Source organism: Caretta caretta, chromosome 4 (genome assembly GCF_965140235.1).
Source record: "Caretta caretta isolate rCarCar2 chromosome 4, rCarCar1.hap1, whole genome shotgun sequence".
NCBI lineage: Eukaryota > Metazoa > Chordata > Testudines > Cheloniidae > Caretta > Caretta caretta.
In genome coordinates, this window is record NC_134209.1 from 20726104 (window position 1) to 20742548 (window position 16445).

Here is a 16445-nt window from a genome sequence, read left to right on the forward strand (position 1 = left end):
TTGGATACAAATGAGGGCAGGCGGGAAGCATATGGGAATTTCCTTAGAATTGTTTCCAGTGACACAACGTGGCCAAAGAGTTCCAGGCCAGAACAGATGATCTGGCCATCCTGTCTGACCTCCCGCATAGCATAGGACACCAACGCCAACCAGCGCCCGCACGCTAAACCCAACAACGGAGAGCGAGGTATCACAGCCCACAGCTGCCTGGACTCGGATGGGTGACAGGCAGAGAACAGGAAGGACTGAGGTGCCCAGTGCTGGAGGCCCATGCAATGGCAGGGAAATGAGTAATTCAGTGAGGGGCTCCAGACAATCTGGCAAGCAAGCTGCACCCACATGCAGCAGGGGAAGGGTGAAAAGCTGAACTGATTTCTATCCAAGCCCTCTCTCCGAAGTAAAAAGTCGGACACTGGACTGCGGCATCTCTGTGTGCTGGATTCTGCTGCCCACTGCAGAGTCCCACTGCAATCAGTGAGGCTGCTCACCCATTAGTCACCCATTTTACAGATGGCAGAATCTTGTGCTGAAGGAGTAATGACTAAGGAGGCCAAATCCTGCCCTGCCCTACAACTTTGCTATCCCACGGAGGCCGTAAAGGAGGTTAGGGGACAGCCCCCTGGTTTTATGAAAATCAGTCACCCAAGTCCTGGCATGGAAACACACTGATTTCGAGCCGCCTCGATTCTTCATTAAAACAAAATACCACGTGTCGAGCCTCCTGGAGAGCATGTGCAGCAGGGTTAAGTTGTAGCCCATCCTGTCTGAATGCACCGCACGCAGCCCAACCCCGAGGTCCCTGCGCTGGTCCGGAGTGTAAGCGTGTGGGAACGAGCAGACGGGGGCGCAAGACACTACCCAAAGGACAAAGCGAAAAAGCTAGAGGGAGCGGCTGACAGACAGGAGAAGCTCTTTGTTCCTATCCATGTCTACACATGGAAACGGAGCTCAGACAGAGCTTTGCTGTTAATGCTCTGTAGGAGTTTGCTGGCGCCTCCCTTTGCAACGCACACGTCAATTGTCCCTTGTTCCCTCTGATACATTCAATCGTGTGTGCGTCCAATGCGGGTGTATGGTGCCTAGCACAACGTGACCCCACTCCCAGATCGGGGCCTCTAGTTGCAACCACAAAACAAAAACAGAAATAATACTCAGCTCTTTCCAAGGGCATCTCAGCCACAGGGTCTCCGCAAGCAGGTATCATTCTCCCCACTGTACAAGGCAGAGCTGGAGGCAGAGAGAGCAGTGACTTGCCGAAGGCCCCCAACGAACCTGACCTGGTGGTGGTAACGCTGGGAAATTCTGGGCACGCCCCTCCTTCCCTGGGGTATGCAGAGATTAGCCTATGTATGACAAATCTGTGCTTGCTGTAAGCTGGTTACAGAAATGGGGTCCTGAAAAGGTTAGCAAAAAGAACTGTTCCTATGCGTACATACACCTGGTGCTGCTCTGGAAACAATCCTTTTAAACTTTGCAGCTTCTCTAGTCCCAGCCTCTGCTGGGGATGAGGGGTGTCCCCATCCTGTTACATTAATCCTACCTGTTCCTGAGCAAAGCCTGAAAACCCACAGAGTGAGTCTGGCTCTTTTCTGCTGGCATTTTGCATTGCTGCAATTTTGGTCGCATGGACAAGAGAACCGTGTTGCAAATCTGGAGATCATTTAATAAGCAAATTGCCTCAAATATTCCCTCTTTTATGGGGAATAAAGTTTGGTTCCAACAGGGATCTATGTCTGCCATGAAATTCAACACAAACTCGTTCTGCTCATTAGGAAACATACACACGCACAAGTTTTTATTTGCCCAAAGAGTTACCATACCAAAATAGCAGGCATCCGGTTTTTTGTTTGTTTGTAGTTTACAGTATTCAAAACAATAAGAAAAGGAGTACTTGTGGCACCTTAGAGACTAACAAATAAATTGGTTAGTCTCTAAGGTGCCACACCTACTCCTTTTCTTTTTGCGAATACAGACTAACAGGGCTGCTACTCTGAAAACTGTTCAAAACAATGTAATTAACCTGAAATGTACATAGATTGATTTTTTTTTCCAATGGGGAGAAAAAGATTGGATCCTGTTCTTAGTAAGTGATCTGCCATCAGTGTGAAAGTGATTTGTACCATTATCCGTGAGTGAATGTCAACCTTAGAAACATCTTTCATTTTCCTTGTTGCTGCTGCTCGGTTTGAAATGCTTTTTGAGATCAGAGAAGCTGAAGGAGTTTCAATGTGTTAAAGAGGAAAACTGGGTCTGCAGAAGCTAAATATTGACAGCAGAGCCAGTCCTCCAGTTCAATGCTCCGCTCAGTGTCCACTGCCCTCTCTGCAAATTTCATCATCAGCAGAGCCCGTTTCATGTCGATCCAGTTCTGGAGAGCACCGAAGAGGGCTTCTTCGTGGTTAAGAGGCTGGTCTGTTAAATCTTTCCTGGGACCCCAGAGCAAACACTGCAGGATCCATTTTGCCTCTGTGATGCAGACGCGTTTGATCGGGTCTGCTTCCAGCAACAAGTGAGCAAGCTGCTGGAGCCCACGGGAGTAAATGGAAAGGTTGGGGAGTGGGGGGAGGTCATCTTGGCTGTACTCCTGTTCCCTGAGATGGGCCCTCACCTCAAAAGGGTTGGGCTGGTGGAGAAGTTCATAGATGAGGATGCCCGTTTGAAATTCATCGAACTTTTTGTACTGAGAGGCCGACACAATCTCCGGGGCCAGCCGGGCCTGGTTCTTTTTCAGTTTGGAGTCCCCGGCACCCGGCTTTTGCTTGGCCTTCAAAAAGTTGCTCACAATGAGCCTGGGCAAGTGCTTTTCATCTTTGGTTTTACTGCAGCCAGTCAGAGGCTTGCAGTGAACTAGTAGCAAGTTTTCCAGACAAAGATCTCTGTGTATGATGCCATGCTCCTTTAGATGCTCCAGGCCATGGCAGAGCTGGAGGAGCAGGAAGCACACCCGCCGTTCGTACACCTCTGGCTTGGTTTGATGGCAAGTTGCCGCATCCCTCATGAAGTCGGCTGTGGTTTGGTGCGGCACTTCGCGGGTGATGACGACCACACAATCCCGTTCGCTGGCAGAGTGGGAGAGGCCGGGGCCATCTGGAGGAGAAGTGCTTTTTGCTACGTCAGAGGAGAGCAACATGCTGAAGGGCACAGAGGCTACGAAGTGCCCACAGTCCTGCTGGATGTTGAAGTGAACTGGCACCGAGGGGCTGTGGTACGAAGCAGACACTTTGCATTCTTGAGTTTTACAAATCTGTGAAGAGAAAACAAGAGATAACAGGGTGGGTTAGGATGGTCACTCGCCCAGTCGCCAACTGCTTGGCAAAATGTGCTCCAACAGCGGTGCCTCCAGCTTAGCAGGAAACTGTTCCTTTAGGGCATAACATATGGACATTAGGACGGCCATACTGGGGCAGACCCATGGTCCATCCAGCCCAGCATCCCGTCTTCCGACAGTGGCCAATGCCAGAGTCCCAGAGGGGATGAACAGAACAGGGCAATCATCACATGATCCTTCCCCTGTGGCCAAGTCCCAGCATCTGGCAGTCAGAGGTTTACGGACACCCAGAGTGGTTGCATCCTTGACCTTCTTGGCTAATAGCCATTGATAGACCTATCCTCCATGAACTCATCTAATTCTTTTTTGAACTCGGTTATACTTCTGGCCTTCACAACTTCCCTTGGCAATGAGTTCCACAGATTGATCGTCCATTACGTGAAGTAGTCCTTCCTTTTGTTTTAAACCTGCTGCCTATTAATTTAATCAGGAGGCCCCTGGTTCTTGTGTTATGTGAAGGGGTAAACAACACTTCCCTATTCACTTTCTCCACACCAGTCATGATTTTCTAGACCTCTATCATGTCCCCCCTTAGTCGTCTCTTTTCCAAGCTTTCTAATCTCTCCTCAGAGGGAAGCTGTTCCACCCACCTCATCATCTGTGTTCCCCTTCTCTGTACTTTTTCCAATTCTAACATATCTTTTTGGAGATGGTGCCCAGAACTACGCTCGGTACTCAAGGTGTGGGTGTAGTGGCATTCGGATATTTACTGTCTTATCATCCCCTCCTTTCCGAATGGTTCCTCACACGCTGTTCCCTTTTTTGACCGCTGCTGCACGTGGAGCAGATGTTTTGCCGAGAACTAGCCGTGATGACTCCAAGAGCTCTCTCTTGAGCGGTGCCAGCTAATTTAGGGCTGAGGAGTCCAGGGCTGTATGTAGAAGAAGATGGGCAACAGCCTGTTGTCCCTGCTCAGAACGTGTTTTCAGCTCAGAGGATTCACCCATCTTTCCCTGCCCCGCCTCACCTTTTGTGCTCACCATCCTTCTGGCCAGCAGCTTGATCCACCTCCAGTTGGCTCCCGCTGGCCAGAGGGGCAGAAACAGGAGATGGGAAAAGCACGCTGAGTTTCCATAGCTGATAGAACACAATGGCTTCACCGGGTAATCGTAAGGAAAATCAGAGACAAAATACCCAGCTTAAAATGTGGGTCTATGAACTGTTTGTTCTATTGGCCACTAAACTGATCATAATACCTAGTGCTTTACAGACAGCAGCTAATCCTCAGAACACTCCGGAGGTATGGAAATATGTAGCATTATCCCCATTTCACAGACAGGGAAACAAAGGCTAAAAAGTTGATGATACAGTGATGTCATAGGACCTGGGTACATGCACTCTTCTCCTTGGACATGGTTAAAACCCCGTTCTGTCTTGCAACAGAGGCACGATTTTAGCTATATTGAACCCAGGTCCTCAGACATGACTGATTTTGTAGTGAAGACAGGATCAGAGTGACCTGCCTATAGACCACAGAGGACTTGAGGCCACTTTTTCAAAGGTACTTATGTCCCAAAGATATAGACAGGTGCCACTATCCGGCCATTGTTATGCAAACTGGGATTAACCTCAGGAGCTCCTGCCTTCCGGGGTTACAGTCAGAATACATCTCTCTCCCATAAGCCCTAAAACTATTTTCACTGTTCCTTCTCCCACCACTTTGTTTCACGTCTGCCTTGCACGTACTAGTGAAGCACTGAATGGTGGCCAGAAAAGCCGGCGAAAGGCTCTGGTTTTGGCACGATGGACAATCTAAGCAGCTAGCAGTACAAAGGCAGCTCAAGTCAACGGCCCAGCCTCACGACAATACTCGTGACAAAAAGAAAAATGAGGCCCACAAAGAGAAAACAAACGTCAATGGAGGACTAGGAATGACTGGCAGAGAGAAGAACAAAAACACCGACACAAAACGAAAAGGGAGAGCATTATGTAGGTTCCTGGCCCACCACCCCAGTCAAAGTTCACATAAATCTACACTAAACTTTTTTTTTTACATTTTAAACTTTCCCATTGTGACAGCATGAATAACTGCAGGAAAATAGGTTTATCGTAGCAACATCCATTAGTTCTGCAACAATTACAGGCCTCTCAGCATTTCCATTGTAAGCCCTTTTATTTAGGGATTTATTTAGACTTCAGCCACGTGAATTTGCTCTGGGCTGGAACTTAGCACAGGAGGTTTCAAACCCTGGAGCAAATTTTTCTCTCTTGTAAAATGTGTGCAAACCTGGACACGACATCAGTTTTGCCATCTAAGTTAAAACGAGGGCAAAAATAACTAAGAAAGGCTTAGAGGGCGGAGATTCTTTTGTGCTCCTGACAAAATACTTTAAAACTAAGATTCTGCAGGGCATTAATTCTAGTGACAGAGTACTGTGGGAAAGAGCTATTTAAAATCGATTGTTTTATTTCTCTTTTCTAAGTAAAAAGGGTCTGACGTGCCTGCACATTTATGCTGTTAAAGGATGGTTTCAAGGAAACTAGCCCACGGATATATTACAAATTAACACATGACCCTACAGAGCCTTAGCATCAAAGATCTATAAAAGGAAGGACAGGGCTTTCAGTTTTTATATTCAATCAGTTTGCTACTGTAGGTGTATGTATGCCTTTTGCTATTCCTTTGTTATGTATTCTGTACAGTCTAATAATTCTGTTATAAGCAGCATACAGAAAAACGATATGGGCATTTCTTTTTTTATTGCAAGCACCTGCTCATCTGCTCAGTAATTCTACTACAACTTTCCCTACATGGCACTGCAATCCCAGGGACATTTTGCACAGACCACCAAGATTAGGCTCCAATCCCGTTACCTTCACTCCCAGTAGAAGGGGTTATAGGTCTGCTCACTGGAGTATGAATTCCTGGAGTGAACAGGCAACGAAATCAAGTGTCAATTTGGAGAATGTGTTCGGGTTTCTCCTGTGTAAATCAGGCCAGTTGTGTGTAGACAGATCACAGAACTGTGTGTACGCCTGGTATGTTTTAAATACACGGTGGGCATGACAATGAAAGATCAAGATAAGATCCTGTCTCTGGATGAGCACTGTGTGCCTGAACAAAGGTATAAGCCAAGGCAGTGAGCATATTTTGGCTTGATTTCCCAGCAGCCAGTGTGAGCCCAGATGAGTGTGTGCACACAAGTGCTCGCACATGCCTGTGTGTGCTAGAATCAATGCCAAGACCTCAGCGCAAAGTTTTGGCTCTGACTGCTCGGAAGACACTTGGCTCAGCTAAACCTTTCAAACTGTCTGGCTTGTCCACGTCTAATTTTAACTGCAGGTCTGTTGCCTCTTTCCTGTTTGAAACCCTGTGCAATACTACAATAGGCATGGAAAGGAACCAGACAGCTGCTAAGCCTCTCAATTACCGTCTATCAGTCATATTCTAATAATGAAAATGAAAGGACTCGGGAAAATTGCTGGTGCACACTTTGCACGAGTGCGCAGCAAGGCTACCTCTGTCTGCTCTGGGTCCGTACGGTCTGCGAGGATCACAGAATGAATGCACATTCGAGATAGGGACACAAGTACAGTCCTGCTATGTAAAACAAAGAGTTGTTTCCTTCTTTTACAACAACCCCCCCCCCCATGGGAAGCACACACTGGGACTAAGAATCAAGTCAGGTTGTACAAACAACGGAAAGGTCTAAATTCTTCTGAGTAAATCAGCCCAGGGTGAACCCATTCTGTGCTATGCAACGAAAAGGGCTATTCCAGTCCACTGTACAGACTTTTCTTTGGAGGCGGAAAAGGTACAAATGAACTTGCACTTATGCACGGTACAGTAAAACCTTATGCACGGTACAGTAAAACCTTATGCACGGTACAGTAAAGGTTCTCTTTAAACCTTTCCACTGTAAGCATTGATCTAGGGGTGTTATGACCAGCATTCAGTCTATAACTATATTCTGCCTACTTAAAATCCTCCGGTTAAATGGGATGACGAAAGGTTGATTTGTTTGGAATGTTAATTGCAAATGTATCTTTGCCCCTTTTCAACTAAAACATCCTTGGAGGTGTTCTCAGTCTGTGCAACTCTCTAGGGTAACACTCTTTTTTGGTCTGAGCATTATTTTCTCTTTAAAAAATAATGGTAGCAGAACAGTATGTGGCTGGCGTTAAGGGCTCTATGGTTATGCTGTAACCCGGTCAGGTCAAATTTTAAGGCCGCTGGAGTGATTTTACACACATCGCGAGCTGGGGATTACTTTATATACTTCCTGAGAATCTGAGCCACAGCTCACTGAAGCCACTGGAAAGCCACCCGTTGGCTGCTACAAGCTTTGGACCAGTCCTTATATTATGTTACCTTAACTGTGCCTTGAACTCTGCAGGGCTGTAGGCTGGGAGTACCAAAGAAGCCTAAGGGAGTTAGACACCTTATGCTCCTTTGAAAATCCCAGCCTAGCAGAAGGACTCTATTACAGAGAGCTAAGCAAGCTTGCAGGCTTGCGACAGGCAGAGGCCCTCAAGATCTGGGCTCCCTTTCTGCAGGCCTTAGGGACTGTACAGAAGGGGACAAACATCACGACTATACAAGGAGAAAATTCAGCCCTCCTCCCCAACACTTGAGTGCTTTGGGATGTGTGTGGAAGAGGGGCTGCATCTGTCTCGGATTAAGAAAGCTGAACTTTCTAGTCTAAAATCTGTCTTTCAAACAGGCACACTAGGATACGTGAAAAGAGACAGGCCAGTTTTTATGTTAAGCGCGTAAACTTTTTATTTAGATGGTAAGTAAAGATCCCTCTGTCAATTCCTGTGGTTCATAAGGTCTTAATACACATGGTGCCGAGATAACCTGTAGACTCAAAGGTGTCTCGGACAGACGCTGTCAGCCAGAAAGGAAACAGCCTTTTTTGCGACTTTCAATCAGCTTGTGTATGTTGGAGGCAGACAGGCCTAGCACAGAGTGAAAAGCGATCCTCATCACTATGCAATAAAGAGAAAATATTGTGCTAACTGAAGACCAAACTACGGCTACTATTTCATTGTAAGTCCCTACCAACGAATGTGTGACTGGCCTTTGTTAAAACCACACGAAGAATGCTTTCGCCGATATGAATTTACCAAGGGAAAGAATGTTGATGACTTATGAAGGGATTACTTAAACACGACACCCATTTCTGCAGTATCGCCTTGGTTAACTTTGATACAGACAAAGCCAACCATTCATAAAAGATGACACCACATTCTGATGGCAATTTACCAAGGTTTTACCATATATTCTTATGTCCAATCTTAGCTTACACCCAGAAATAGTCGCAGCATTCTAAACAGACCGCATGCTCTAGAGAGGAGAATTCAGGCACTCCTGCTTTCCAATCTAGCTCAGCTGCTGACTTCCTCTGTGGCTGTGGATTGCCTCAGTTTCCCCAACATATAAAACAGGTATATGATCACCTGCCTCACAAGAGTGCTACGGTTGCAAAGAACTTGTAAGTGCTAAGTATTATTAGTGAACACCAATGGCACTCTCTGAGGAACACTCAGTTATGCAACAGCTGTCCAGAAACGAATACAGCAGTGAACCCTCGTGGAATTGCATATTTGAAGGATTACTGTCTGGAAGTTAAAGCTATTGGCTTATACAGCTGTGCTTCACATGCTATCAAGGCCTGGAATAATTTCCCAGGAATGGACTTCAGTGGACCAACACCCAATTTAGTCCAGAGGGTATATTCCTGTTCACTACCAGGTAAGCGCTCAGAGAGACAGCAAAAAAGCCAACACAAATAAAGTAAACGTACCTTCACCGCATAGGTGCTGGAAGGGTCCTTCGAGCAGGTAGCACAGTAATAGATGGCATCCCCAGAAACACAGCAGGGCTTGTTGCATGCCAGCTTAAAGAGAGACCAGTTGTTCTCATTGAAATGCAGTTCATTTTTCTGATCACGCATAAAACAGTCTTCGCATTTTGCAACGAGGCGGCGCAAGGATTCTGCATAAAGCCCCCCTAATTTGGCATACACCCCCTCCTTGCTGTCAATGTTGAGGAGCAGATTACGGAGCTGAAGGCTGGAGACTGAGGAAACCTGGCTGGACGCACTGAGCGGAGAGGATGAAAATGGCTGCAGGTTTCTGTTCTGGACGCAGGTGCTACTGCTTTTGTTTGAAGTCGGACCCCAATGGCCATTTCCTTTGCAAGCGTTTTCTAGAGATTCAGAGGAGGAGAATGAGTGGTGGGTGCTTCCCACATAGCAGAACGGGGATTCCCTTCGGACGCAGACGTTGCTTTCGGAGTGACTGATGTTCAGTCTGGGGCTGGTGGGATTCGCTGTTCTACCCAGAGGGGCTTGGCCCCAGAAAAAGCCATCAGGTGATGAAACCGCTCGGCTTACGGTTTTCTTCTGTGGCAGAGGGGGTGGCTGTAGAGGTGTGCCCAGAGACCTGTCCTGATTGGAGCCTGCAGGGAAAGGAACAGAAGAAAAGATCGGCTTTTCAGTGCAAAAGGGTGAGTGGCTCTGGTCAGATGATTGTCCTAGAAGACACGACGACAATAACTGGCTTTATGAAGCCGTGCCCCCCGCTTGTCCCTTATTAGCCTGGATGCTCCTGCTGTAAAACACAAGATGAGCTCTTCAAAGGCACAAGTCACAGTCAGGCACCCTTACAAATCAATCAATGGGAGTTAGGGGTCTTAGTATATAATTTGCCACCCAAATGCCGAGTAATGAAACCAAAGCGATAGACGTTATGATACGCATCATCACGTCCTCAATCCACGCCATTATAAGCCTCCTCCAGCTCCTATGAGTTGTCGTGTGTCCCTCATTTGGAACACAGCAGGTGGAAAGCTCGTCTGTGTTTGCTGCAGGAGATCTGCTGTACAGTAAGTAGCCAGAGCGGAGGCTCAGCACATTAGCAGCTCCAAATAGGGAGGTTCCTAAGAGAACAGGAAAGGTGGCTGTACAGGGAGCTTTGTACCACAGCCAACAGCCATCGCCAGGAGGTGCAGGCTACCCTCATGGAGTGATAATCAGTTCAGTGCGGAGCACGTGGACTCAGACTGTTCCCACGAATGGCAGCGGCAGGGCTAGCCTGCGCGAGGCCTGATGTGGCCAGCTCCTCACGGCACGTCACCAGGGTTACAAGCTTCGGCCTCAGCCCTCGCTCCGGTTGGTACCGGCAGTCCCGGGCTCCCAAGCCCAGCACCACTCACTTCAACGGAGCTCTGAACAGACATGGGGGGGCTTTCCGCACACAGCAGGGCTGTGGTCTACATATGCACCCTGATGCATGCCCGGGGCAAGTAGGGGAGCAGAGGTGGGTCCACAGCTCTCACCCATCTTGCATGGTCCATGGAGCCAGCTCAGACCGTGGTGGGCAGCTCTGGGACTGATTATGCCTTCCTTGCAGGAGGGAATAACTGTATGGGCAGCTGGGAAACACACACGGGCCACGTGGCTTACAGAGAGCCAAAAGGAAACACGCCATCCCCATCTCCCCACAGCCTTCCCAAAGGCAATGTACTGCTGTAACCACCTGTTCCTCCCGCCAATCTGCAAGAGCATGCGGTCACCTCCTCCGGCACCAGGCAAGGAGCAATTCCCCATGGTGTTCTGTCCCCAACCAGCATACTCAGGGCTGGTCAGCCTAGAACAGAGCTGGCTCATGCCAGCATCAGGGGCTCACATGCCTCTCAGCTGTGAACAAACAAGAGGCAAAGTTTGGACAATTACTGTCAAAAGACCTTGATCGTGCACAGGGTATTGTAATGGAGAGTACAGAGATGTAGCAGAGATAATTTAGCCTGTGTTTCTCTATCTACTGTGTGATGCAGCGCCAAAGAGAGCAGACTTTTACAGCAGTATTTGCGTTTTACAGGGGGGATAGTGTATGGTACCCATCAGCAATATACTGTTCCTATAGAAACATTTAATACACTGCAGTCCAGGAGCCACAGCTCAAAACTCCAGTTTTACATATGAAATCTCAATCGCTGGAGCAAAATGCCCTCTCAAGTACCTAGACTGGCTACTCCTCTTCACATCTAGACTTCTAATTGAACGGAATAAAAACGTGCCAGTCTTTGTTGCAAGCCAGCGAGTTAAATCGTAATTACGTACCTTGTGGAGACTGTTTCTCAGGTTTCTTGAACGTCAGGTTAAAATAGCCCCAACAACACTTAAGCATCATTTGCAGGGGTCACTATATATTGTCATTAAAAACCCCAGAGAAAAGCACAGGGGCGCAAAGCACAGCAGGCTCCGTTGATGTATTTTTTCCCTTATCTGCATGCCTTTTTCCCCCTCCTGAGAAATGGGAACCAAAGATTGCTGTCAGGAAGGGTTAATTTAATTGATTTGAAACAGTATTTTCTCTCTGTGTTTGTGTTACAGGCATCTGGTCCCCTCTGACGTCCCAAAGAGATCTCCAGCTCATACCCCGTTGCCTCTGCATGGAGGAAACCTTCCATGTGCAGCTCTCCTTCCCTTTGCCTGCAAAGGGGGCTCGGCTGTCTATGCAGCAGCATTTCTTGCCCCTTAGTCAGGGGTCTAAGCTGGGGGAAGAGCGTGGAGACAGGATGGGTTGGAGGAGGAGTGGGCTCGCTGGAAGCCATGCAAGCCCGGCCGTGCCCCTGGGAAGTTACTCAGAGGATAATACAGCCTGAAGCTTTATCATCTTTCCCACAGGGCTCTTCCCCCGCACCACAGGGAGGCCCTGGTAGCCTGGCACCACATGAGCTGCACTGCTACGGGAACCTGGGGCGGGCAGGGGGCCTGGTGCAGAGACACAGAACCTCCAAGCCTGGCTTCCCACAGGACCCTAGGGCCTTTCTGTGGGAGGTGTACATAGCCCCTTTCAGTGGGACCATGCGGGGTGCAGGAAGGGAACAGTGTAGTGATTATCTCCGCCTGAGACCCCTCCCATGGACTTTGTTGTGGTGGGAATAGGTGCTCTTGGAACTCTCCCTGCGGCACTAATGGGACATCGACACTGCAAAAAAAAAACCCCCAAACCACACAACCTCACAGCAGTGAGACTCAAAGCCCGGGCTCCAGCCTGAGCAGGAATGTCTGCACTCCTGTGTTTATTCCCATAGCAGAAGCCCCATGAGCCCGAGTTAGCTGACCCACACTCTGAGACTTGCTGCCGTGGGTTTTTTTTTGTTTGTTTGGTTTTTTTTGCACTGTAGCTGTACCTTAAGGCATTTCTTAACTCGCTGTGGTTACAATGACTCGTGATGTTTTTAAAACCTCAGGAAGTTCTACAAGATAGCTGGCTTTGAAATGCAGATGTGAACAATATGATTACACCCAAATCCAATGCACGTTGCCAATTAATTAATTATTGCAAATCATGCATAATGGGATATCTACAGTGTAAGTGACTGAATCGGATTTAGTCAGGGGTGTTTGGAAGGAAGAGGCTGATATTCGATGGTGGTTTGAAGAAACACTGTGGCACTTTTCCCTGTGCAAGCTGCCAAACAGTAGCAAAGCTGGTCTATGGGAAATAGCTAAACTGTGAAGTCACTTGAGAGGAGTTCAGAATGAAATACTGAAGGATACTTGTTCGGCAACAACTATACAAACAAAGCCGGTTTAGTTTTTATGCCACAGTAACTCAGCAATTAAACAGGCTAGGCAAGGCAGAAGAAAGGAGAGCCTGACTCATGTTCCCCACTGCACTGTAGATTAAGCATTGTCAGAGTGGGGCGAAAGAGGTGACACACTGAACTCCACAGCTTGCCCCACACAGGACAAGCCTGGAGGGGAGGCACAGGGATTCAGCTGACTCCACCCTGCTGCAAAGTCCTCCACTGACTCACTCCGCAAAGTCTCAAACCTATTTGCTTTACGAATGGAGTTCTGTCCACATGCCTCAGCTGAGCCATGGGCACGCACCAGATTGTGGCTCTTGGCGCACGGCTCGTTTCAGTCAGCTGTACTTTATGAAAGTTTTCCTATCTCATTAAAACTGGCCAGGAGTAAGGCTGGTCGTTTGTCATGGGGGAAAAAGGGAAAAGTGTTTGATCACAGCCAAAAAATGTAAGAGTAATAATTATCGTTTAGAAAAGATGAAAAATTACGGCACAGGATATCTGAATATTAAAGTGTCATGGGAAATTAGGAGAATAAATATCTGTACTGACAATATAAATATTTTGAAATAATTTAATACTAGGTTAAAAACTTCCTAAACTGCATAGCCCTCTACCATGTGTGTACACAGAGCCAGATCTGTGAAACCTCATGGCAGAGTTTTGCTCATTGTGAGCAAGGCAGCAGTAAAACCTGTTTCCTCTCTGAACTTGGTTCCTGGGTTCCAATGCTGACATTAACAGATCATTTGCAGATTATCAAAGTGAAACACTGGCCACATATTCATGAAGGCCTTTTTCTAGAAACAGAAATTCATACAACTGGATGACACAGGAGACTGGTAATGAGAGAGAGCACCTTTCACCTGTAAGTTGCTGATTCAAGTGCAGCTAGCAACAGTGCTGTTATCTTTGATAGCCTTTCCGTGTCCTGTTTGAAGTAAAATTAGCAGTCCCGGTTGTCTACTTCACAGGTGCATCCCCCACCATAAGTACTCACTGGTAATGCCATTGGTCAATTTAGCCAAGAAGCCGAAGGTTGAATGGCCACAGAGCGTGAACCATCATTGCAACCCTAGAGATCGTGCAGCTAGATCCCAGTGAAGGCACATTGATGGGGCAATGTGAACATTCATTCACCAGGGCTGTAAATCCAGCAGCTTTCTGGATTCTCCGGATGGAGTACAAATAGGCCACCACTTTTCTGGAGGAAAATCCATTTCTGTATTGTCAAAAAGAAAAGGAGTACTTGTGGCACCTTAGAGACTAAAATTTATTTGTAACACGGCTGCTACTCCGATTTCTGTACTGATGATTTTAAAATGGCTAACCAACATGAGGCATGTTGACTTACATGCTCATGTGTGTATGGGAAAGCAAACTTCAGAAAGAGAAGGCTTCCCATTCACTTCCTTTGTGAAATGCAGGAAAAGGTTTCCCTACCAGGGAGCGTTTGTGTCACCAGCCACCCAGATCACTTCTTTAGGGCAGGAATCACCACCCTGCTGGCATCCTCCTCTCACTGGTGGTCTGGGCATTGTGAATCAGGCTGATGGGCTATTGGCGGAGATCTAGGAAGGTAAGCACAGGGCATACCTGCATTATGCACACTTGGCTGTCCTATTGCTAAAGGATTCACTGCGGAGCCCACGCCTTCTAATACATTTGTGCTCCAGAGTTCAAGCGTGCATTAAAAAAAACAGAAGAGAGGGTCTGATTCATTGCTCCGCCTCGCCACCGGGGAATACCCCCAGCTGGTGTATGCTGCAAGAATGACTACACAGCCTTTCTTGCAGCCCGCAGCATGGAGGCATGGCCAGTGTAGGAGGCATTATTCTGGGGAAGTTCTCTGGCCTGTGTTATACAGGATGTCAGACAAGATGATCACAACAGGCCTTTCTGGCCCTGGTATCTATGCTACTCTCCAGCTAATCTTGGCTGCTAGATGGTCTCATGGGTGCTGTTGCAGCTGAATGTAGTTTAGATTACTATAATCACTTATTAGTTATATGGCAGTATTGCCTAGAAGCCTTGACCAGTGCTAGGTTCTGGACAAACAAGTAATGAAAAGATAGTCCCTGCCCTGGAGAGCTTACAATATAAGTAAGGTAAATCAGGCCTGAGGCTGTTCTAAACCGAGCCAGGGGCTGGCTGGGAACCCAACTAGCCCAATAATCCGGGGAGCCAGAACCTGCTTAAAACCACCTTTGCCTCACCCTGATGGGTCCTGTGTTGGACAAACCTCGGCCGCACCCAGGAATCTGGCCCTAGGTTTCTTGCCCTTCTGATTGTGAAGAAATCCTTCAAATAGAGTAAACCAGTGCAGTTAGGTCTGCCTGAGTCTGCAGACAGCCGAAAATCAGGGTTCTGAGAGATGTGACCTGCCCCATTCACCATAAAGGCAGCTGTCAACTTTGAAAGCTAATGATGCACATTTCAATGTCCACATGGTTTTCTATTTCACTGTAAAGTATTTTAACATCCAAACAACATGCTGAGTCCACAACCGTAGACTGCCTTAGACCTTTCCCACATGCTGTAAGGGTCCATCTGGGCACTGCCTAACCACCACCATCTCCAGCTTTCCCGTGACTACTTCCCTAATAGTCTCTAGTGCAAAATTGAACCACGCACTGAAAATTCAACGTGCATAGGCAGGGTAAAATAAATCAAATTTACTATCCAGTGCCTGGCACAGAGTATACTGCACTGACTGGACTGTCCACTTCAAAATGTTCTTTAATCAGTGCCTCATTCTTTTAATTTATCTGAAGCTAGGGCAGAGCCTCCAACAGATTGCACCAGACCCCTGCAGAATGCATGGATCTTGCCACTGAATTTTTGGTGAAGCGTGCCTGGAAATCAATTGGATCTTGATTATTCCTGCTCTGGCCAATGACTTCTGCTCCTCATTTACATTAGCCAAAAAAAAAAAAAAAAAAAAATCTCAAACATTTATTTTAAATTTCTTAAGAAAATTAAAATTCCTTGTGTCACTGGAGAGAACAAGGAAACCACTTTCCCCTTCTGTTCACATCTGACAGCTATAGGTTGAGAGAGCATAAGTCTGACATGTAATATGATTTTTCTCTTTTATAATTTCCTGGCACACTCTCCCTCTTAAATTCTGAGCTAGGACTGGAAAAATGTCATTTCCAGACAACTAGGTCTGAATTTTATCGCTATGAATTGTTGCTTCTGGAGAGGCAGAACTTCCATTATATGAAGATGGCGATTTGCAAAGGAAATAGTTGCTGGACTGTGTAATGTGTCAGTACATGTCTAAGTTAAATAGACTTAGGGGAAAAATGACTTGGTAGAATATCTGCTTTTCAAAGAAAATCCAAACTAATGAAAGAGGGCACTTCCCCCCTCCTTCAAGAAATACTTGTGCGCGCCATGTTGTGCTAACCCCTTTCCCTCTCGGTACATTTGGTGTCCTTTAGTAGAGCTACAGGAGGTATTCTGTCACCCCTGCAACCCACTGAGGAAATCACGTCAAAGATGAACGACCCTCTGTATTTTTGATCCTGCAGCATGTCCAGCACGTCTATAGATTGTCCTGGGAGG

At 47.1% G+C, this 16445-nt stretch overlaps 1 protein-coding gene across 2 annotated transcripts in view; it reads right to left on the reverse strand.

The window, feature by feature from the left end:
• Positions 1-1759: 1759 nt before the first annotated feature.
• Positions 1760-16445, reverse strand: part of PRAG1 (PEAK1 related, kinase-activating pseudokinase 1) — a 46089-nt gene continuing 31403 nt past the window's right edge. For both annotated transcript variants that reach the window (XM_048847451.2, XM_075127444.1), the window contains exons 5-6: positions 9079-9734; positions 1760-3244 (exon numbers count right to left, since the gene is read on the reverse strand). In XM_048847451.2, the coding sequence (XP_048703408.2) occupies positions 2204-3244; positions 9079-9734 (1697 nt within the window). In that variant the 3' untranslated portion in view covers positions 1760-2203. The remainder of the gene's footprint in view (positions 3245-9078; positions 9735-16445) is intronic.